General features: G+C 41.2%; 1 protein-coding gene across 1 annotated transcript in view; it reads left to right on the top strand.

Moving 5' to 3' along the window:
* Positions 1 to 431: 431 nt before the first annotated feature.
* Positions 432 to 23,721, top strand: part of ntng2b (netrin g2b) — a 97,485-nt gene continuing 74,195 nt past the window's right edge. The window contains exons 1-3 of the mRNA XM_044143949.1: positions 432 to 746; positions 1,812 to 2,573; positions 15,354 to 15,997. Coding sequence (XP_043999884.1) covers positions 2,340 to 2,573; positions 15,354 to 15,997 — 878 coding nt within the window. The 5' untranslated portion in view covers positions 432 to 746; positions 1,812 to 2,339. The remainder of the gene's footprint in view (positions 747 to 1,811; positions 2,574 to 15,353; positions 15,998 to 23,721) is intronic.

Here is a 23,721-nt window from a genome sequence, read left to right as displayed (position 1 = left end):
CGGACTCGCGAAGTTGCACCGCCCCGGTTCAGACAGCTGCACTAGAGCAGATAGAAGCTGAGATAGTGATTGAAAGTGATGGTAAAAGGATTTAGCCTCGGCATTAACACAGAGGGAGGGAGAGAGAGAGAGAGAGAGAGAGAGAGAGAGAGAGAGAGAGAGAGAGAGAGAGAGAGAGAGAGACTGCGAGTGAGAGAGATAGAGGGAGGGAGATAGGAAACGGAGAGAGAGAGAAGAGGAGGAGGGAGGGTGATATTTTCCATAAAGCCCTTTCCACCCCCCTCCCCTCCCATCCCTCTCTTTCTGCCCTTGAGCATCCCGGGTAAACCCGAAGCTTGTAAAGTGGGAAGAGGAGGAGGAGGGACGGAGGTGGAGAGGGGGGGGGGGCTGATCGGGGCGGGCTCAAGCCTTTCTTCAAACTCAATATTTTATACTTTTGATACTCCCTGACGGTGGAATTCATTCCTCTTTTCCCGGCCGATCCCAGATCTAGGACACCGCTGAGCCATCAGTGCGCAGCCATCTACGGTGGGATAAAAGGAAGATTTAAAAATAGAAAAGAAAAGTATCCGGCTGACTGCAAATAAGAATAATAACAACAACAACAACAATAAAAAGCAACAAACAGTGCGCAGGGCAGATTGATATCGGGAGTACAGTGAGGAGACGGCGGCGGGGAGCGAGTACAGTGGAAGATCGGAGGGGATTTATAGTGCTGACTGGCCTCAGAGAGACGCGTGCAAGAAGTAAGTGCTCTATCTGATCAAGCATTTCGCAGCACGGTGCGTTTATCTTGCTGGACGTATGTGCACGCAAAACGGAGCACTTAGTGGGTTTTGTCGGGAGTGAACAGACGGCCTCTTTGAGCTTTTATTTGAATCAGGTAGAAAGAAAAGGCAGCGAGTCAGTAAACAGTTTGTGTGTGGTGTGTGTGAAAGCGACGCTGCGCTGTCGGGTGCATAACTGTGGAAACTGACACACCCCTGAATAATCGGTGCCGGGGGAAATCCGCCTGGGCTACTTGTCAAGTGAACAAAGTCTGCATGGGTCGGGACGTGCTGTTCGCGGACCGGACTTCTGTCACAAGGCGTGCGAGGTTCGGATTACAATCCCTGAAAATGACTATGGAAGCGCAATCTGTGTCTCATTTATCAATGCGTGCGAAAAACCCCCCCAAAGCAAAACAATAATTAGAGTTGAATTAAGTTTGGAGTTTCCGCTTAAAGTTAGGTGCGCCATGAAATAAGAATAGCTAAGAGGGTATAATGCACCCGATGAACTTAAAGAAAACTTACTTTTTCCTCTCCACGGAGCCGCAAAAGATATTCTTCCAGCTCCGCATTTTGCACATACTCCAGTCTAATAATAATAATAATAATAATAATAATAATAATAATAATAATAATAATAATAATAATAATAATAAAGGATGATCCAAATAGATGTTAACTGGTACTTTTTACAGTGTAATCGTGGTTGCAACATCTGTAGCCCACTCTGCAGCACAAGTGGAATTACATGCACCGGGCAGCAGCACGTGTTTTTACGCACAAGATTAAGGTACACAGATACGCGCTTTTTGGCGGGTTTTACGTGGCCAATAATTTTGAAACGCAAAGCACCACAGGTTAGAGAGGACAACTTCAATTTTATACTCTTAGTGGAAACGGAGAAGTAGTGTGGCAAGTAGTAGTGGTATAATGAATTTCGTTCATAAAAAGTTTCTAGGCTGCACAACAAGCAATGTCAGGAATAAATAATGTAATTCTATTCTTTTTTTATTAACTTTTCCTCCTATATTGTTCTCACAGCGCTCCAGATCTACAAGAGGAGCCCAGGCGGTCTGAGCCCCTTCAATGGATCTAGCCGGAGACACAGCCGCTGCTTTTTCACCCTCCCCTCCCGGCGCCGCTCTTCCGTTGCAGGACCCCGCTCTCTGAAACATGGATTCCCGTGAGCATCTCCCACCCAAGTCCCTACAACATTATGGTAAAAGTGCACACCGAGAGTCCTCTCAGTAACCGTATCCGCCCATCTGTTCCCGTGGAAACCAGCCGTCCCAAGCAACAAACTTCTTTACCTCTGTCTCTCTCTCTCTCGTTTCTCCCCGGGGGACGTCAGTGTTTGTCAGGCGACGCTGACTGAAAGCTGCATATCTACCTGTCTCCTTTCACCCGAGGGATTCCAATCAAAAGCTAAGAGGCGAGTCCTTTTAAAAGTCGCACGGTGGTCAGGATGCTCACGTTCTCCCTGTGATCACCCCTCCATGCGCTTTACCTCTCCTCTAAGACGTGTGGCCCCCTCACCCTGTGCTCCATACGCCACTCCCCAGGCCTGCCATGCTCCTCCGGGCTGCGTTGTTGCTGTTGCTGCTGCTGCTGCTGCTGCACTGTTGGGCCTCCGCCCTCGGCCAGTACAACATGTGCAAGTCCCTGGTGAGCACGGACGAGGGCTCGGTGTGGGAACATTACGCATGCCAGCCCAGTCCCGCGTTCATGAAGGACTACATGCGGATCAAGGTGGATCCTCCCGGAATCACGTGTGGAAATCCACCCGAGAAGGTCTGCACTCTGGTAGGTTGAGTCACGCACCTGTGATTTTCTCATTTATTTTCTCAGTGTATCAATAAGTAAAGAGTGCTCTCAGACTTGCCAAACTTTGCGGTTGGTGACAGAGAGTGACGTTTTAGAGCTTGAAAACTTTTATTCAGGTTGTGGCAGACAGGACTGAGATAATGTGAAGCTTGAGGGTGACACACAAAGGGGAAAACAAGAAGTCAGAGCAAGATTAATACTTAAACATTTGACCTTGAATAGACATTGACGTTTGCACCTAACATGAACTTTATGACCTTGAGTCAAACTCATATTTAGACTCATAGAAAGAGCCTCAAAGTCTTACGGATGAAATGCAGATATCAGGACCTTTCACTTCCAAGGACACTACAGGATGAACCGAGGGAAAAAAAAAACCTCGTTAAAATGTCTACTAAAGCCTGCAGGCCAATCCTGGCTAATGAAGGTATAATAGTTTGAAATAAAGGTAATAAAATCTCAATCATAAGACTGCAATTAGGGTTCTCTTCTTTTCTGTGGTCAATGATAAGTTTTCTATCTGAGCTTTGACTCATGTCTTGTCTCATTGTGTGTGAGAGATGAGATTTTTTTTTATTTTTTTCTCTTGACAATCGACCTGCTGTCCCTGAACGTTCACTCACTGGCGATGGCGCCAGACTCGTCTCCACAGCCGTGACTCAAAATCTCACAAACAGTGTTAGAACCAATGTGTAGGACTGTCTATATCATGTTATATAATAATGCAATTCTGTTAACTATCCTTTTTTTTTCTAAGTTAGAAGATATTTGCTACTTTGGGAAAAGTTTTACCTTCTTCTGTCATAGGCTGATAATTAACATGTGAAGTCGTTTAAACAGGAGAGGATAACGTGTACCTCGGATACCTAATGGTTAACGACTTGTTTTAGTAGCGGAAGCCGGCATTGTTTTGAGTGAAACCTCTCCGCTTAAGAGATTAGATGGACCTGAGTGAGGCAAGAGGTGAAGTGATGCCTGCTGCCATAACGTATTGACGTCTGCCCCCTAATGGCCCGGGCCTGGAAACTTCTATAACTATGTTTCTGAGTGAGCGATGATGAAATATTGATGCAGTCCTTAATGGGCTTCCTTACAAGGGGTTGGCTGGCGACGCTTCATCCCAAGGATCCTGAGTATGCTGCACAGCTGATGAGACAGAAAGAAACAGAAAGAAGGGTGATGGAGGGCGGGACAGGAAGGAGTCTGGGCTTAGTCAGCACTTTCTTGTGGGATGGGATGGGAGCTTTACAGTGGAAAGTTTTGGTTCCCGTAAGGTCATTTATGGTTGTGGGGATTGAAACAGGTCCCAGACTGCTCTGATTAGGGGGCTTAGTGAGTAACGGTTATGTGAGAAAAGAGAGATGTCAGCTTAATATTCCAAAATGCACTGACTACTTTTCTCAGAGGCTATTTTTCTGAAGCATATAACCGTCCGTCCACTGAGCAAGTGAGGCTTCCTTCGCCTCAAGTCTTCTGCAGCGTGACAAGTGTTCATTCTCTGACTGCTTCCATTAGAGGCACCAAGTTGGCATTGCTGATCATTTATTAATATGCACCAGGCGTGGACGATTATCAATAACGACATAATGAATATTCGAAAAGCTTTGAAACTCTTTACTTTTCCTATCACACTATTGCTACTGATTTTAGACATTTCATTTCAGTGCTACTGAAAGTGTCAGAGTGACCAGCGACACCTTCACCTGTGCAGAATAATGCAGCAAGCCCCTTCCCCCACTTGTTGCTAGGAAGAAGACTACTACATTTTTAAACTTTCCACAGAAAAGAAAATTAATGCAAATGTGGAATATTTCTGGATGTGACAAACAGGGATAATCATGGTGTTTACTGAAATATTTTAAAACTATGGCAGGGTGTTTATTCTCCTTTCATGTTCTGTAAAAACTTAACATTTAGACCAAAGTCTACATTATACTATAATAAATGTAACACTTAGTATGTTTTTTCTTTTTTTTTGCAGTATTTGGAAGTACTGATGTCAATGCAGATTAGAGTTTCATAAAATTATAATTTTAGTGCTTGAACTAAAACACACTCCGTTGTGCAGTTTTACTGCACACTGCTGGTCAGCTTGCTAAGTAAGAGTTCTACACTTTTACACTAATAATAGGGATGGCTTAAGCTGTTTGGAAACATTCCCATGCTTGTGGTATTTGTGCCACTCAATAAGGAACAGAAATGGTATTATTTTCTGTGTCACTGTTTGAGGTTCTCTATAGTCCATTTAACAGAATATGCTTACAATAACTATTCATTTCCTGGTTTAAATTAAAACAAAAAAAATAAACTTTTGTTTCGCTGTTTCATAGAAAAACCACAAAACTGTGGCATTTGCCTAATGTGCACATTGTGATTTTTTTTAGGGAAGCATCTTTTTTCCCCTCCTTTTTTGCCATGCCTAGTTTTAGCAGCTACACGGAAAAGTCAGTATCATATCTAATTGGTTTACTTTTTCAGTCACTCATTCAGCATCGCCACAAATCAAGATTAAAATTCTTCTCACTTGGGAATATTTATATATATATATGACAAAAATCTTCACATCCCACTGAGTCGTTCATCTATAGAAAGACTTGAGATAAGCTCCGGAAGATGCAAAGTACTTTTATCCCCTCCATCTCTCGCCCTACAGAAGGAGTGTTACTACACACTCTGGGAGAATTCACTTTTTTAAAGCATAGTGGTTTCCATTGCTTCCACCACTTTACAGTAAGTTTTGTTTCTTCCTTCTCTATAGGGATCTATTTCTTTTTCTACTCCATTCATCTAACTCGTTTCTTGGGAATGCGGTATCGTGTCTGCACAGCCAACGCGGCCAGCATCATGTTGGCTTCTTTCAACGTGACACGCTTCCAGCACTTTGAAAAAGATGCTACTGTCACCAGTGCTGCATGAGGAGCTTCAGTGGCTTTTTTTTCTTTTTGTGTGTGTGTGTGTGTGTGTTGTGTGTAGTTTCATTGTATAATCTACTATAGGGCTTGTAGGGAGTGATGGAGCAAAGATATTCAAGGGAAGAATGCTGCAGATAGGCAGCTAATGATGAGAAAGAGATGGGCCAGATCAAAGCTGAAGTATAAAGACGAAACCCTTCTACTGTCCCGCAGAGGCACTCACAGCGCCTGTCTCAAAAATGCTGCATTTAGAAGGGTTTGGCTTTCGTTTGTTGCTATTTTTTATTTCATTTTTTTCTCTTTTTTTTTGGATTTGAAACCAAACCTTCAATCTGCCATCTCCCTTGGGTGGAGAACAGAGAGCAGTCGAATGCTAATGGGAATGTGCATGTGTCTCGGAATGTGGCGTTAACAGGGACCGGCCGGGGTTTGAGAAACATGTGGACGAGTTGGCTGAGAGTGTGTGTTGGTATGTCTAAGGAAGACACTAAAACAACAACACGAATGAAACATCCACACAAACACACATATATACACCTTGCTGTTCCACAACACATTTGCCCATTTTAGAAGCTAGAAATCAGCCAGCTCTAAAAATAGACATGAGAGGAGAGAGGAGCCGCGCAGCAGCGGAAGGGGAGCATGCAGGAAGGGGAGAAAGATGGCAGCTGGTAGTGTGGATCAGTGCGTCTCAGACTGGGCCGGTGGCCATAATTCAGGCTCACTGCCTGGTGCAGCCTTGCCAGACCCGGATGGCCTGCCCTGCCCAGCAGTGGCCCATCAATGCCACACGAGAGGACGGGGGTGGAATAAATCCAGGAGTGGGCCAAATCTCGACGAACCTCCTTGGTGTAAATGATAGCCCAGGTGGCCAATGTCCTGACAAAACCCGACTGGGGGTGAATACAGGTGCAGCAGGAACTGGTCTCACGCTGCAAGGCGTACTGTAATTGGCGAAGGGAACAGATAGTTGAGGAGAACAGGCAACGAGAGTGAATGTACAAACAACCTACATGGGGGAGGGTGCAGTGATGTAATGGTGTGGCTCGCTTTCCCATTAGGACACGGTTGAAAGTGATCTGAGAGTGTTTAGATGTGTTGGCAGAACGGGAGGATAGTTTTAAGTGAGATTTATCCTTCACTGAGGTGATTCTAAGAGGGATTGGCCGCAGGCGCTTAAACAGCCTGAGGTGGACTTAGTAAACCACCTTATCAACCAACCAGGATCTCTGGACAGATACCTGTTTGAAGAGGAGCAAACATATGTAGGAGCTTTGAAACAATTTGAGCATGATTACAAGTGTGAGGGATTCAGTAACGCAGACGGGCAACGCAAAGCATTTTTTTGAGCAGTCTGATATTTTTTCTGCTCCAGATGTGCTCATAGCTGTAGATACTTACAGCTATGACCACATCTGCATAGATGCAAGGTTTCTTTTGAAAATCTTAGCTAGAAAGAAAAAGACCTTGCTGCAACTTTTTGATTTGAAGTATTGAAAAGTCTTTGAAGGTTCTCATTCTTTGTTCCACTTGAGATTTATTCTGTTCCAAAATCTTTGCATCATGTGGTTTATTAAAAAAACATCAAACAAAGGAAATGTCTCTAGCTTTCTAAAAGCATTTGGATATACATATTTCTCAGAAACATCCTTGTTTTGTTGTATGTTTGGTCTCAGTTTGAGTCAAAATCAGGAAATTTCCAACATGGCTCCATATCAGGAACTTCAGAACTGGGTTTAGACTTTTAAGCTCAACAGGAAAGTATTTAAGATTAATTCTAAAAATTGAGAACTTTTTTTTTGTCTTTCTGTGTTCACTATAAAAAATAACTCCAGTTTAATTACTTTAGAACAGTCTTGTAATAAGTGTGTTTGAGTAATTCAGAAACTGCTTTACTAAAAAAAAGAAATATTTCCTGGATAACAATGAACTGTCCTCCTTTTTCAAGACTCCAATTATTTTTAACCACATTGCTTTCTCTTTACATTTATTTTTCAATACTGCACGATATGGCTTATACGTAACATTTTACATCTTCATTTGGATTTAGTCTTTAGATGCCAAAAAGATTTACCTATTGGTGTGAGTTATGTCTTACAAAAATAAATTTTGTTTCATAATAAGAAAAAATGAAAGTATCGGAAAGCTATTTTAAAATAATAATAATAATAATAATAATAATAATAATAATAATAATAATAATAATAATAATAATAATAATAAAGGGTGGCAACATGAGAGTCCTCATCCTACCCTGAAAAGATATGATGACAAGACTCAAAATTATTATTAAAGTGTAAAGATTAAGAACGTCTGTCAGAGAAAAAAAAATGTCAGAGGTTCAAAGTGGCAAAGAAATGAGGTGCAACTCTGTAGGTGAAGCAATGACAAACCTGAGTCTGTATGAGGTATTTTAATTAAACCTGGTGTCAGTTCAGTGACATCCTGTATACCTGCTGTGCTCTACCAAGAGGAATAGTGTCTTCTAATAAACCGTGTTATACTTTAAGTTTGTTGCACTTCCACAATCTAACAATGAAGAAATAACTTAATATTCTGTTACACAATCCATATCTCAGTTGATTTGAAGCCCTAGAATCCCCTTTTCTTTCTCCTGCTTTCTGGTGGGCTTTAGATTGAAAAACATCAATAAAATATAGCAGCTTTTCCCTGAATTCAGCTCTTAAGTGCTTACTGAGAAAACAGCAACTGTTTTCTCTGAAAATGTGGTCCTCCCAATGAAGTACATCTGCTGTAGTCTAAGTTAAGTTTTTTTTTTAAATAACATGCCCAGGTCCAACTGTGGGGACTTTAAGATGAGCTCAGCTGCTGCTGCCTTGGAGCAGCATGATGTCTCTGCTCTGTCCTTCTCTCCTCTTCCTCCTCCTCCAGTCACACATGCCTACAGTAAACATTTCTTCTTTCTTCTTTTTTTCCTTGCGCACACACACACACACGCACACACACACACACACACACACACGCAGACATAAACAACACCTGCCCACTCAAATGCACACCTAAGATACATTTACACGCGCCGAGGAGCTGTTTGGAAGGCATTTCACAAGAAACCAATAAACAGTGTTTCAGGTAATTAAAGCAAAAAAAAACCCCCCCAAAAAAAAAAAAAAAAAAAAAAAAAAAAAAAAAAACTCCTAGGACATTATATGGTGTTTTATTCATAAATATACCAGCAGCATGCGAGAGTTTGGATAAATCGAGTCAAAATGGTGTCTGTTAAAAGTAGCTAAATAAGTCAAAGGTGACGTGCTGTTAAAATGGAGTTAGAAAAAAAACATTTATTTCATTTTCATGCTAAAACACTTATTTTTTAGATGAAATGGAACAGGAACTGGAAGTATACCTTTGAGCACTCTGCCTGGTTCAGTCTTACCATCAAAGGATTTAGCACCTACTTATAGCACTATGATTACTTTTCCCCCCTTGTCCTTTTAGTTTTTATTTGAACGATTTTCACCAGAACTGTTGCCAGTTCCTCGAAACTCTGGGAGCTTTGTCCAGCTCAGAAATCGCAGCTATTTCATGGAATTGTGTAAGGTTTTAACAATGCGTAAAATGAATTAAACTTTGATAGGAATAGTAAATGCTTAGCTGCAAATAAAAGCAGAGAACACTTTGTTAAATTTTCTTTAAAACCTACTAAATTATGTCGGTGAGTATTTATTGCTTTGGTTCTGACTAAACTGTGATGAACCACTGAAGCTGCGTCTTATTAATCTGTTCCTCTTCTGTGACTCCTTTCTTTTTCCTACTTTCTCTTCCTGAATTCAAATAAAATGTTATTTTTTAAGAGAATTGTCACTCTTAGAGCAAACGTAAGGCAAAAATATTGAAGAAAATAAAATAAATGCAAAAAAAAAGAAGAAGAAGAAATCCAGCACAGACATGCAGCTCAGGGTTTGTAGCTGCTTAGAGGAAATTTTATTTATTTTATTTATGATTGCCTGAACAAGTAATGAGCTACTGTGCAGCTTGAAAGCAGAGGTGAGGCTAGTCTTCTTGAACTATAAATGTCCATCTATTTGAAAAAAAATAAATAAATTAGTGGGTGTTGGAGTATCTCTAAAAACAAAAACCAGAATTCCCCCACTTCTTCTTACCAGCCACTTTCCTAAACTTCACATTTGTTTCATTTCAGTCCTTAAAAGACAAAGAACATTTGCAGTCACACACTTATGATACTTGAAGGGACTGTTTTTTTTTTTTTGTTAGGGATACCCAAATGTTTGTATTCCCCTCCATGCATGTGCAGATTTGTCAGGCCATACTCAGACGGAGAGAAACCACCATCACTCTCCTTGAAAAAGAACTTCCAGCGTGACGGAAAGATGTCATAAGTGAAAAGCAATATCCCGTTCTCATCCCTTCTGTGGCCTTTTTAATGGGAAGGTCGTTCTGTTTGATGTTTCCTCAAAACATAATAAATTGTGTTGTGTGTGTGCCTGCCTTTATTCCCCTCGCCACCAATATAAGATAGAAACTTCTGAAAGTGGACGGAGAAGAGAGAGCAGGAGAGCACAGTGACATGTTTCGAGTGGAGAGAAATGAACAGGAAGGGAGATGAGAAGCAGGTAAAGAGCAGTGATTTCCATGTAAATACATGTTGGCAAAGTGTTTTCCCTGAAAACAATATATCAGTTTTTCACTTTTTTAAAAGTAATTAAGAGCAATAAGTCATAGTGACAACATTCCTCTTGTAAGGTAATATTTAGGAAGTAGGAAAGCATTGTGTTTTTTCACACTCACAGGACACTGTGTGGTAAAAAACTGATATTGTGGACATTATACCAGTGATGTTACACCAGCCTTATGCTATAAACTTGGTGATGGTAGCGTCATGCTATGGCATTGCGCTTGGTCAGGAAATTGGTTAGAGCCTAATTCAGTTCAAATGTCATTAACATTTACAAAACAAGGAGTACACCAAAGGGCTGGACAGGGCAGCAAGGCGAACAAATAACTGCAGTGAAAATGATGAGGGCTAAAATGGCTAAAACGATATAAAAATTTAACTTTTCGATAACTGAATATTTCAGGTCTACAACTCAACTTGAGTTAAAATCTGTGCTGGAAAGTTGTGTTTAAAAGTTGGGTGACTCAGGGCAACTTTGATGTCCTTGATGAACGTAGAGGTAGAGTTGGAATGGAAAGGTTTGAATTAAAGGACATTTAAGTGTGCGTGGTCGGAAAAGGAAAATTTTAATTGTAGTGAAAGGCAGCTGCAAAAAAAAAAAGAGAAGAAAGGTGATTCTAGACAGCACTTATTTAAAAAAAAATCAGTTTAGTTACTTTCAAAACTATCTGCTTTCCACTTCACAGCTCTACTGACATTGACATTTTGTGTTTGCAATGTGACAACAGTGAAAAACATTGAAGGGGGTTCGAATACTTTTCCTTATTGTCTTGGTTCCCATTGTTGTCCCGCAAGTCAAAACAAGGAATCCACTCGTCACTGGGGCAAAATGGCAGCTGTTGTGGTGGAGGCAAGAGCCCAGTGAGGATAATTGCTGGAGGGGCTTAGCGACATGGGCCACCTGCTGCAGTATTAGGCCTGGATCACACAGAGACAGAGCGTGTTTGCGGGAGTTTGTGCCTATACTGGCGCAGATATGCCGAGGAGCAGGGACAAAGCAGTGGCAGGCGGCAGAGGGGGATAAGGAGGACAAGGTGCACAAAAGGGCTTAGACATAACCTCGCGTAAAGCTCTTGTGGGGGATGAAAATCTTCTCGCCTCTATTATTGTACAGTGCATATCACCTCTACTGTAGCTAATCCCGAAGGGCTCTGTAAGGTCAGAGCAACCTGACGAGCAGCAACATGCAGCTGTTTGACACAACGGCTCCAACAAAGTGTAAGAAAAATTGCATGAACTTTTATTTCCACTGCTGCTCACGCAGCTTTGCTTGCGCACAAAACCGCCACACAAAGCCCTGTGCGGCGGATTCCTCTGTGAGAGCGCGAGTGCTAACCTGGAAGGAGTTCGCTCTGTATCTGGGACAGGACGACAGGGCGGTCATTTTCAATAGGATTTGTGGGGTCAGGGGTCATCTCCAGAACAACAGTGTGCTAATCGTTGCCTCCAAGTGTGTAAACATTTGTCTGGAGCTGGGTCGGGACGCGCTAACAGGAGCAGCTGGACCTCCAACAGGGCAGCCAGTCGCGCTCCCAACATCCGCAGCAACCCTCCTCACCTGACTCTGATTACCTCGTCTGTTTGCAGTTGTTTACGTGCATAGTAGATTATCATCCTAAGTGTGTTTGTGCTGGCAGTGATCTCTATCTGAGTCGCTGCAATGGGGGTAATTGGGTTATCAGGTAGTAAACAATGCTGCGATGTGGCTTCAGTGTGAAGCAAGATGTATCATCAGTTTGTGGTGTATAGATAGTGTCGCTTCACAGCTGTGTCTTCACATGCATTATGAGCCCAGCCTTCCTCAGCACCACCTCAGCGTTTGCTTTTGTTTAGAGTTTTCCCGCTCTGCGCTGTCACCACAAATCAGATGATTTATAACGACGGCCTCACAGGATTCCAACTTTTTCCTTTTCGGTGTTACTCCGCAAGAGTGGCTTTGAGTGACTGCTCACTTTCCCCCCGCCCCGAGCAGCACCAACAGACGCTGCCCCTCGCTGGCTCCCGATGTGAAAAACTGAACGTCTGCAAAGAAGCTGTGACACATGATCTAAGCTCGCACGGTACATCAATATAATGCGGTATTGCTTTCACGTTAGAGCTTACATCATAAAGAAGAAACTGCTGCTTCATGTGATACTCCACCAAGATCTTTTGAAAATTGACCGCTCAGCCTCTGCGGAACTGAAAGGAGGCAATAAAAAGTTGAAATTCACAATAGTTGCAAAAACAATAAAAGCACCCCAAAAGTTTTCACTTTGCTGGCCACTCCCACAACATTCCTTCATCTGTATGCTCAGCATGTAGCAATACTCACATTTCCATGCGAAACCTGCTCTGCAAACAAAATATCTGGAAGGCTCATTAGCGTGCGCTTTGGTTTGAGCTGGTTAAAGCGCCCTGCTGATTTCTGCCGCCATTTACCATCGATGATGTGAAAGGAAAACGTTGCATCCACCTTTTAAAGGCCGCAGGGGGTTTGAGGTTGATGATCAAAAAACAAATTATGGGTGAAAATGTAGGCAAACAAATGCAGCTGCATCAAACTAAAATATACTTTGTTTTGACTTTTACATTAATAGTGCATCAGTATGTGATCCAATATTTATCCAGTTGTAACAGACATCTGATAAAAATGAAAAAATGTAATGTAATTTAATGACAGCATGGACTTGTGGTGGTCGGCGCTTTCTATGCTGAGGTTGCATGTCTTGCCGACAGTCCCAAAACATTTGACTAGCTTTTTCTAATTTTCTGTGTCTTAAATGTGCAACATAACTAAAAGACAATTCTTTTCCATATGTCTCATAAAATTGCACTTCCCTCAAACATCAGGCAACATATCGGAAAAAACATAAATTGTGTTAACGGTATGACTGCATGTATGTACATTCCAAGCTTAGGGCCAGTACTTTAACACATTCTTCTTGATTAATTAATTACATTGATTTAAACATGTTCAAAATTATAACACAATTAACCACTTTTTAATTTTTTTTTTTTTTGCATACAAAGGTTCTGCTGGAAGTACCTTTTAACCAATTTCTTTACAAATTCTCATGTGATACTGTCTTCTCAAATGTCTTCTTTTCTTTTGCCATACAAGGAAAATCATCGCGATATTAACAAAAACCAAGGTTTGAAAACATTGATATGTGTTTAGTTAAAATTATATAATGTGCTACAAACAGACTGCCCTCTTTGCGTTCATATTCAGTCAGCTGGCTGCCCCCACCAGTTTAGTTGATTTCTATAAAAATGTAAAAGCCTGTGTTTCGGTGTGTGGAGGGAAGCAAGAAGCCACACTTTTCCTTGGCAGCTGCTATGAACAGCCTTCTGAACTTCCTCCTCACTAAAGAGATCACTCCATAATTAGGGAGTTATAATAAATCTACTATTCTTTTAACTGTAAATCAAAAACAAAACAGTTCATTCTCAACTGCGCTGCTGTCTAGCTGCCATTGTGTCTTCACTCGTCTCAAAGCTGAAATTTCTTTGAATATTTGCAGGATAATTTGGTCACTTTCTCCAGCTTGTCATTTTTTGTATGTTTTTTGTCTTGATATGCTGTGACTAGATTTGTGTATTTAATTGTTTATTTAAATAATTATTTGGACATCTTTTCCCCCAGCCTACTATCCTTACTTTATAAAAACTGCTTTTCAAGGTGGGCCTGTGACATTTTTATACACTGGAATTAAAGGGAATCATAATTTTCAGACAACAAAAAGTGGAGAAAGAGGAGGAAAATAAAATTTTCTTTGCAAACTACTGATATTGATCGTACTGTAATAAAATTAAGAATGACTGCAACTGTAAAAATCAGGATCAAGAAGCAAAACATGTAGGTGAAGTAAATACTTGAGAATTCATTTCTGTCTAATTAACTAAATAGAAACATAAAAACATCTAAACTTATTCATTTAGATGTGAGGCATAAATGTGTACAGTTATTTGTAGTGACAAGAAGCTCTAAGTTAAGAGAATTTAGAGTTCAGAAATATTAACATCAATACTCAATCATTTCAAACAAATGAGTCGGTTCCTATGAAATATATGCACTGACTCATTCGACAGACAGCGCAACTTTAATAAATAGGGGAGAAAATAATAACCCTTATCAAAGTAATTAGTGCTTCCTGGGGGCATACAATGAGCCTTCTGTGTGTAATACAAACCAAACAGAACCCGAGCTGAATTTAGCAAATTAAGCATCAAGAGGGATGAGTGCAGATCTCTGGGAATTCTTTGAGCAAATATTTTGACTCCTGTTTTGAATGGGCTGTCAGAAATCTGGCGAAATCTATGTGAACGCTGGAGCTTTGTGAGTCTTTCAGTCCCAACCCCCTTGTTACACGAGTGTGCAGCGTGTCACACTTCAATCATAAAATAGAGTTGTTTTCGAAAATAATTCATTCGGTGATTATATTTGTGACCGCAGTGGTTAGATTACCATTTGGTAATAGCATTCTAGCATTTCAACAGACTCGGTGCATTTTTGGGGTATCCAATTATGAGTGAGTGGGTGACGAAATTGTTTTCCTTGTCGCACAAGAAGATCTCCAATCAGAGTAAAAGACATTTCTTACAGCGGGTGGAAAGAGGCTTGTGGGGCTCTGTGAATAATCCTGTTGACTTTTGCTTGTGTGGCAGGGCAGCAGTTTCAAAGTCTTGGCATCAGTGGAAGTGGAGGATCAATCCTCTAGAGTTAAAGTGCAGCAGCACTCTGCTGCCCATGCAAAGACGGTGATGATGCACGATCCCCCTGACCTTCACACTTTGTGTTGTGTTGTTTTGCAAGTTTACTTTTCAGGCCTCCCAAGTGTCTTGGCAGGGCCTGCCTTACTAAGATTTTTTGTTTTTGTTTTGGTGGAAAAAATGGGTTACTTTGCATTCTATTTTTGGACATTCTTGGAGCAAGTACATATATCTAGTCACAGGTAACACGGCTTTGGAGGAGAGAGTTATGGCTAAAACATACCAAAGCATTTTGTACTTCAACTGAAACTTATTTTAGGGTTGTTGTTTTTTTTTATAGCTTTGTCATATTGGTGACCAGCTGAGTGCATAATGAAGTCATTGCTTCCTGAAAACATCCTAAACTGCTCTTCTTGTCAATAGCTTAATCAAAGTAGCATCAGAAGGTTTTGGTTATTTACTTACCTTTCTGCTTTGTCTGCATCTCTTTTGCAGGAGAACCCATATTTGTGCAGTGACGAGTGTGATGCCTCCAACCCAGACTTGGCTCACCCTCCTCAGCTGATGCAGGACCGTGAACGCAACGGCCTAATCACCTACTGGCAGACGGTGTCCTGGGGTCGACATCCAGAGCCCCTACTCGCCAACGTCACCATGTCTTGGAACAAGAGTCTGGAGCTCACAGACGACATCCAGATCACGTTTGAATATGGCCGTCCCACAATCATGGTTCTGGATAAGTCCATGGACCACGGGCGCTCCTGGCAACCTTACCAGTTTTATGCCGACGACTGCCAAGACGCCTTCAACATGCAGCCCAAACTAGTGCGTGACCTCTCACCCACAAACCTGACACGGGTCATTTGCACTGAGCAGTACTCGCGCTGGGTCGGCTCCAAGAACGACAAGAATGTGAAGTTCGAGGTGAGGGAGCGCTTTGCTCTGTTTGCAGGCCCCCGGCTGCAGAACATGGACAACCTGTACACCCGCATGGAAAGTATGAAGGGACTGAGGGACTTCTTTACCTTCACCAACCTGAGGATGAGGCTGCTACGGCCTGCGCTCGGAGGCACCTATGTCCAGAGAGAAAACCTGCTAAAATACTTCTACGCAATCTCCAATGTTGAGGTTCCTGCCAGGTGAGGAGTAACTGTTTTCTTTATTGTTGCACCTTTACAATCACAGGTTTACACATTTCACCAAGCAAAGAGTTATTATGTATCAAAAGCTGGCAAAAATGTTTTAGATATTTTTAAATAAATACAATTACACAAGGAAGAAGGTGGGGATGTTGCTGGTCATTTTGCCGTTTCGTACTTTTGCAGTTTGGTCATAATAAGGCATGAAACAAATGACTGCGTAAAACGATTTCTTTTATGTAAAAGTGTTTCTATTTGCTGCAACTAGATGAACTGATGATCTGTGTGAAGATCAATGACAACAGCCTGGTTGTCAAGAAAATGTCCTTAACCCTTCCATGGTGTTAAGACGGGGCAATTTAGAGCCTATGGGTTGTTTTTACTCTGTGCGCAGTCCGGCAGTGTCGCACTGACCCCGAATGCGCTTTTGCAAGTTCTTTTTTTGGGTGGTTTCAGAAAGTGCTGGTTTGACAGGACACCCTTTTGTCCCCACTTCCCCGCTGTCCAATCATGACACTGTTACAATCCTCCTGAGCGGCTTGCTAGGACCACAGGAGGGTCAATCTTGAAATTACCTTTGAGATCGACAGCTTGCATGGATGTGGTTTTGGTTTACTCCTAAAACTCTTCAGATATATAACAATTTATCAAAGATATTACTTTGTAAGAGTGAATAGGATTTTTTTTGTTACTTGATTTTGCTTTATGTTGTAGAAAATAGATAAATCTTGTTTGATTGAGACTTGTTCAGCCCTCTGTCTCTGTCCCTCACACACACACACACACTCACACACACACACACCCATATTAATACTTGATCAAGGGAAGAAAAAAAGCTTGTAAGGTTACAGTGTTGCCGACTTAGCAGTTTCTTGCTGCTAGATTTAGGGTCTTTTCAGACTCTTTTAGCACACTCTTTAAATAGTTCAATAAGAGACTTGTTGTTAGAGGCACTTGGATGTTTTTGAAGACTAACAACAGCATCTTGTAAAACGCTCAGTTGTAAAAGTATAAAAAGGCTTTACTTCTTTATCTAAGCTACAATAGCACTGTAAATAAAACATTTGCCCATATAAGCAGAAACTCTTCAGTGAAAGAGACATTTGATAAAAATCCTAGGGATTTTTTTTGACTCTAAAAAACTGATCAGTGTCATTTAGAAACTGATGTGTTGCATAAATTAGCAGAAATTCATTGGTAAAAACTTTTTCATTCACATACCTTACATATATAGCTACTGTCTTCAACAAACGGATGTATCTATACTGTTTTTTTTTAGCTTATTGATTTGGTAGGCTGACCTTTTTTGTTTACTGTTTTTATATGACTTGTTGAGCATTCAACCCATAATGTGTGCAATGTTCGAATGTTCTCCAAGGTTTTTCACACCCTTTCAGTAATCCCTAAGCATGAATGTTCAGTAAGTTGGAGATCCTTTAAATGGCTGTTAGGTGTTAGTCTGTATATGGTTGATAAATTAGTGTCTTTTCCTATTGCCTGTGACCTTCCGGTGATTCTGAACAGGGTTAACTGGTTACAGAAAATGTGTGGATGAATGGATGGTGTCTGAAAAGCTATGCTTTGTCAAGCTAACAGAAATAATCTCTGCACTGCTAAAATTCCTGAAAAGCAAAGTACAAGTTAAAACACACAAAAGCAATTACATCTTACATCTCATTACACTTTAATCTTTTACAATGCATTACTAACTGCTTAATAAGCTCTTCATGGAATCAGTATCTAAAGATCTTGCATGAATTCAGTGGAGTTTGCTGATGTAGGGCATAATGAGATATACAAATGAGAAATACTAAGAGTCTAGCTTATCAGTTTTGCACTTAAATGAAAAAAAAATTCAGTAAGAACATGGATAGCATTCACAATCTGCAAGCTATACTGCTAGAATGTGCTAAAAATATATATATATTTTTTCTTGCAATCATACATGACAGGAAGCAAAAATCACCTGGTGGTGAACATACCCTCTGGTTTTGTCATGCACACACAGCGACCGTGTCCAGAGGGCTTTCAGAATGACCCCGCTCTCAGCATGAATCCGGGTGTGCCTGTCACTGAACAATGATTAATGACAGAAATAAAAGGCCTCGGTGGTCGAACGTAAACCCTGATCCACTTTCTGCCAGGGGATCCGGAAACCCTTACATGGCAACTTTGTGACAGTGAACGATGTTACGGCGATCATGCACCTGCTTAGCATCAACAAGCCATCTCTTCTTCCTTTCAGAGTTATTATTCCAATCAATACGGCGGGGCTGACATTTGAATGGTATTTAACATCCTTGTTGGGACGCGTGTGCAGTGGGACGAATATGTGTATGCAAGAGGACCTGTGTGTGCGCGCGACTTTCGGTTTGCTGAGCAAGAAGGTGGAAAGGGGAAAACAAGCGTCTGAGTGGGGCGTTGACCGATGTGGGTGTCTGTAAATGTGTGTCTGCGTGTGAGGAAAAGGTGTGGGGAGTGTTTGATGAAGTCCTGAGTGGATGCTGACACAGCACACGTATAGACGCACACACACGCCCACAGACACACCAGCCTTCTGGCGGAGGGCCTGTAGGTATTGATCACAGACACTTTTCAGTCTCAGCACAGAATCAGAGAGAGAGAGAGAGGTTATCAGCCTAATATTCAGGGGGGCAAACCTGAATCAAAACCCAAAACATCTTGTAACCAGCCACTGAAGCAGTTTTGCTTTTGATTCTTGGCTGTGTCCGCTAACATTACACAATATTCAACCAGATGAAATGACCCAATTTATTGATTCCACCGTTATTTTTACTTGGTGATAGCAAACTGATTCATTTCAGTTTGATCTTCCTGGTTACTAGCCATTCAGAAAATTAATTTTTTTTCTTTTCTGGTCAGTGGCTCTTACTGAAGGAAGAAGACACGGAGTAAGCTACTTATAGTGTAAAATATGTCATAAATTAAGACAGAAACCACAGATAATGTTAAAGCGTATGAAAAAAGAGAAGACTAGATTTTTTATGACCTGTCCAGACATTGCTCCAGTTCATTCTGAATGCAAGTGAGAGATTATCATTAAATACAAGGAAGGCTGAACGCTGCACATAATACAGAAAAGTTGCTTAGTTGGTCTCTATCCTTTATAGATTAGAACCTTTTCTGTGCACCACTTTGAATTTGTGAAAAGTTCAAACTTAAGATAATCATTTTGTCATTGCTTAAAAATAATACACCACATCTACTTCTAACATAAATTATTAAAAGATGACAGGAAGGCCAGAAAAGATGTGATGAATGAATGCCCTTCTCCTGTGTTCTTATATTACAGGTCTTAAATGAGAATCTCTATTACCTCCGCAGGTTAAAAACTTTACAAAACTGGAGTTTGTTGCATCTCTACTGAGCTTTTATCAACTTTATTTTTTTTTTTTTTTTCAAGAAAATTCTTCAAATTTTTCTTCAAAACCAGAAAACTGTGCTGGTGACAGCTGGTGATAATGTCAGCATGCGCTAGATCTGATGACAATGGACCCAAATTTAGCCCTGCAGAGAATGACTGAGGCCAGTCCGTCTTCCGCCCTGGCCACCCGCACCTCCCGTAACATCATCGCCAATCAATAAGTTATTCTGGGCAGCCGGGAGGGGTATTAGGTGATAGCGGTGGAGGGGGTCCTCAACAGTACAGTACAATCAGGAGTGTCTGATGCTTACGGCTGGGAAATTGATTCTGGGGAGCGAGACGATTAGTCAGTGCTCTCTGGACAAAAGGGTAAGCTATTTCATCTCGTCTCATCTGGCCTCAGTAACATATTGGGATTTCCAATGCTTAAAATTTGAATAATGAATATTCCACTACGCCGGCGCTCCGTCGGGGACAGCACACTGAAATGGGTTTTTATATGATCAGGACCGAGTGGCAGTGTACCGCAGGTCGCCACGGTAATGAGATATGCCGGCGTTATCGATGGATAGAGGGTTGTAGTCACTTCCTGGCCGTATTGTCTGTCCTCGGGCTTCTTGCCGAGGCTCTTGGACTCAACCCGGTTAAAAGTAATTATTATTAGTTGACTGTTCTTAATGGTCTGAATTGAGGCTGCACAGAGACAGCAAAACAAGCTTTCTTCCAATCAATCAGTACAAATGTTCCCTCTACAGGATGAGTCCCTTGTATGCGTGCTGTCAGAGAGTCCAGCCAAGGTCTAGCAATACAGCAGGGATAAATAGTGCTGTACTGTCAATATCTATAGAACCCGATAAACAATTAGGTGCAAACGCAGGCAAGATTAGGTTGATGAGTGGGAAATTTGTTGACAAGATGAAAACGTCGAGCAGGCTGGCTCTGAGAGGGCAGCCAAAGGTGGAGCAAGTGTTTGGAAGTGGACAAAGACAGAAGAAAGGTCAAACTCAGGCCAATTCCGATTGGACCGAGTCAACAGAAAATGACTCAGCATGGCTCAGTTCTCTCAAGGTTAAACGGGATGTGCTGAAGCACCGGCTCCAGTATGAGCTCCAAGCAAAGGTGTTTCAGTTTTTAAAAGCCCAGGGATTTATGTTCATTTCGCAGGCTGGATTCAAACTGCAGATGAGGGTATTTCCATATCACCGCTGGACCATATGAAAGCTATCTCCGACCATCAAAAGATAGAGTAGCAAAGTCTCAGTTCTATCATCATTTACATCAGTGAAATGATATTCGCTGGGAAAGGCTCACTCATAAGTACGGCTCTCAAATTCTCCCTTATCCATTTGACCTCCATCTCTCCATGCCTGCACCCTTCGGTCCCATCTGTCCGGACTGCGGTGCAGACTACAGCAGCTCACTAGTCTGCATTATGGATTAGACAAAGGGTCATGGATTGGGCCATTTTTAATGAAATAAACAGCAAATCATATGGTGGGTCTTTATAATGGAATAAAGTGAAGGCTCCAAGCTCAGGAAGAGCCAACTAAGTGGATTAAGGCCAAGAGAGAGGAAAGGAGATGGAGCAGGATGAGAAGCTAAACAAAGTCTGCAATGTTTTTTTTTTTCTGTTTTGTTTTTTTTACCCCCACCTTTCCAGGCTTGTAATCGCTGCAGCATCAAATTCTCTTCTCCTCGACTTCTAAATTTGATTTTATTGGAGAAGATGGCATTTAAGAGAAGCCAAGTAGTCTGAGTGTCTCTTACTGTGTTATGGCAGTTAGCTGAATCAGGTGTAAAGAGCAACAGTCAGCAAATGTGCCACGTTACACCACTGATCATTACGGCAGACGATGCCAGTCTGGTGCAAGCCAGGCAACGTTCATGAAAAAATATTTATGGAATGTGAAAAATATGTATATATATTTTTTTTACTTTGAGTAATATAGATTGTGAACTGAGATAATATGTTTTTCATATATTGACATCTGCTGAGTGCAGGAGAAAAGAAATATCCAAACAAGGTACTTTGTGAGTGTCTCTGGACAGAGATTTGTGCTCTGTGTAACCTCAGAATTAGAGTCTGGGGATCAACCTGAAGTGGCACACTCATTGATGAATGCTCATTGATAAACTCATACAAGACCACTTGCCGCCTATTTTAGAGAGTACTGCGTTGAATTTATTTCTGTCAATTCAACTCTAATAAAGCATAGATTTTTACTCAGTGTGCAAATTTCACAACTTTTATTTGAGAAATAATTTTCACGTGAAAAATACGGCTGGATTATTTCAAAATAGGCTGAATACCATTATTTGTACCATAGTAGCTAAGGTCACAAAGCAGTGCAGTGACTGGGCTCTGTAGGCTTAATCCCCAATTACACTCAGTAGGCTCAGTCTTGCCTGAAAGCAACAACTAATTATTTTCCGGTGGTGTGAATTAGTTAAGAGCTGACCAGGCAGGGAGCGAGGTATCCAAATATTATGCCTTTTCAAAGTTTCCCTTTTTCTTTACAGGCATGTTGTTTCACGCCTGCTTGACTCGTTCATCCTCTGTGTGTCTGTGTTTCTCTCTGTGCTATTCTGGCCCCCCTGCTGATCGAGCTAATGTGCTGAGAGGTTTAAGCTCTCCATCTCCTCACAAACTGGCACAGGAAACTTTCCATCGCTGCTCAGAGTTCATCTTTGTTTGGGGCTTACGGTCCAGACGGAAGCTGAGCCACTTTGTAAGACTTTATCCAGTGGTAATATTTTTTGCTTCCTTAAACGTACTAAACTTAGATATGACATTTTGAAACATTCTAAAGCATTACTAGTACCGTTTACAATTCTATATAATGATGACTGCTGGCCAGTGGGATGTTAGTGCCTATATTCAGTAAAAAAAATAGACAAGCAACCCTACATGGCACAGATAGCCCTACTTGAATGGAGATGAAAACTCCACACAGAAAGGTGCTGCCTCGGATTTAAACCCAAGACTTTCTTTTTGCAAGGCAACAGTGCCATGTGTCATATGCCAATGGAGACATTTTTCTTTAGCATTCATCCAGTGAGTTCTTGCTGAACCTTGAGAAGGAGTTAAACTTTACACCAGACTGTAACCATTTCCACAGCAGGTCTCCAAGGTCCAGCATCTGGGATGTTGGATGAAGAGGATCCAAGAAAGTCAGATCTGTAACTTTGGCTCTGAACTACAACAGTAACTGTTCATCTTCAAACTTCACTGTTGATTAATGAAAACATTCTCAGCGAATCTTCCCACTTTTGTTCATTTTGCACCAGTCCAAGAATTTCGCCCAGCAGTCCATTTTAATTATGGCTCCATGTTCTATTACTTGAACATTTTTATTGTGCTGGTTGGAAACAAATATTTGTACATAAAGCGCAGATGTACTCCAACACGTCCAACGATGATTAGATTATACTTTTCGAGTGACGTGTCACTTTACGGTGCACTTGTACTTCATACTTGTTCTAGCTGCCTCAACTACTTTAACCTTAACATTTGCCCTTTTAAGACATCAGCAGATTAGTGTGAGATTCTCATGGTATGGAGTCCTTATGGAGAAAACCATGGACTGAATTATTACATCCCTTAATATCAATTCATTAATCACAGAAAAAGTGCTGACACCATTAATCGCAACCTCTTTAGTTTTCTGTAATTTCTGGCACAACACTGATGCACACAATCCAGTCCTAGAGGTGGTGGTAACACACATGAAGTTTGCTGGATGCCGAGAAGATGTACTGGATGTATTGAGCCCCTCAAAACTAATCTTAAAGTATCATCACAATGCGGAAGCCTGAGGTGATAATTTTATGAATACTAGATGATAGAGATAACAGCCAATCAGAGCCAGAATAAGTCAACATTTCACATGGCTGATTAAGTTCACACGATTTGTTAAGTCATCAACTAAAGTTTTCTCGAATTAAAAAGACTTTTCTTACTGTGTCAAACGTTGCTACTCGTTAAAACTGTGATCACTCACATGAAACATGAATTAATAATAGTACTGAAGCCACCACTTCTTAGAATATGTCATTTTCACATTAAGTAACCTTCATTTTTCCCAAAACACACCCAAGCTTTAACTGCCTTGGAAAACTTTTCCTCTATCAGTTTCAGCTGTGTTTGTGTTTACAGCTGGTTTGCTGGACTTGCATGTCTCTGAGTGTCTTTTTCAGATGTCAGCGCCAACAGGAAGTCTGTCTTCAGTGACCAACTACTGCAAAGTGTCTGTGACAAACTCTATTGTTTTAGTTCCACAGTGGAACTAAAACAAGAGAACCATCTTAAAAAAACAAAAGAAGAAGATGTAGTCTCAAA

Source organism: Gambusia affinis, linkage group LG17 (assembly GCF_019740435.1).
Source record: "Gambusia affinis linkage group LG17, SWU_Gaff_1.0, whole genome shotgun sequence".
In the NCBI taxonomy this organism is placed as follows: domain Eukaryota; kingdom Metazoa; phylum Chordata; class Actinopteri; order Cyprinodontiformes; family Poeciliidae; genus Gambusia; species Gambusia affinis.
This window is presented reverse-complemented; position numbering and strand designations above follow the sequence as displayed.